The following is a 711-nucleotide window of genomic DNA, read 5'->3' as shown; positions in this document are numbered from 1 at the left end:
GTGTAGTGCTTTTTATAATAAATGATTATTAAGCAGTTTGTTTCATTCATGTGGTCTTGCAGGCTGGAGCAGTCGGACACAGTTTGAGGAGACGTGGGCCACTCTGTTGGGAGTGCTGGTCACTCAGCCAATCACGATGGACCAAGAAGAGGAAACCCAGCAAGAGGTAAATCATCTAACGTCTGCCAAAACACCCGTCCAGGTTTTGGACACTGTGAGTGAAAGATAAGACTTGTCTGTTTGTGTCAAAGGAGGATATGGAGAGGACTCAGATAAATGTACTGGCGGTTCAGGCCATCACCTCTCTGGTGCTGAGTGCCATGACTCTGCCGACAGCAGGAAATCCAGCCGTCAGCTGCCCTGAACAGCAACCCCGCAACAAAATCCTTAAAGCTCTGGACACCAGGTTTGTATGCATTTATTTCATTCATGTGTTAGGCCTCTAGGTGTAGATGTGGATCATACATTTTACGTGTGTGTGTTTTGCAGGTTTGGTCGTAAGCTGAGTGTCGTTAGAGGTATGGTTGAGCGTGAGATTCAAGCCATGGTGTCAAAGAGAGACAACATCGCCACACACTTCCCCTATCAGGCCTGGGACCCCGTGCCATCCTTATCATCCTCAACGGCAGGTCAGTGGTCAGCCGAAAGATCCTCTTGCTTTATATGTGCACAGTCTCTTGTCATATTCGTGACCTTTGCGTGTGTGTGTGT

At 48.0% G+C, this 711-nt stretch overlaps 1 protein-coding gene across 1 annotated transcript; it reads left to right on the top strand.

The window, feature by feature from the left end:
• Window positions 1-62: 62 nt before the first annotated feature.
• LOC107581069 (huntingtin-like) lies at window positions 63-629 on the top strand (the record flags this gene model as incomplete). Its single annotated transcript, XM_016266643.1, has 3 exons — window positions 63-166; window positions 252-406; window positions 490-629. Coding segments are annotated over 3 exons (399 nt in total), but the record flags the coding sequence as incomplete, so codon positions are not given.
• Between the last annotated feature and the right edge of the window lie 82 nt (window positions 630-711).

This window comes from Sinocyclocheilus grahami, unplaced genomic scaffold (genome assembly GCF_001515645.1).
Source record: "Sinocyclocheilus grahami isolate Dianchi unplaced genomic scaffold, SAMN03320097.WGS_v1.1 scaffold70616.1, whole genome shotgun sequence".
Taxonomy (NCBI): domain Eukaryota; kingdom Metazoa; phylum Chordata; class Actinopteri; order Cypriniformes; family Cyprinidae; genus Sinocyclocheilus; species Sinocyclocheilus grahami.
This window is presented reverse-complemented; position numbering and strand designations above follow the sequence as displayed.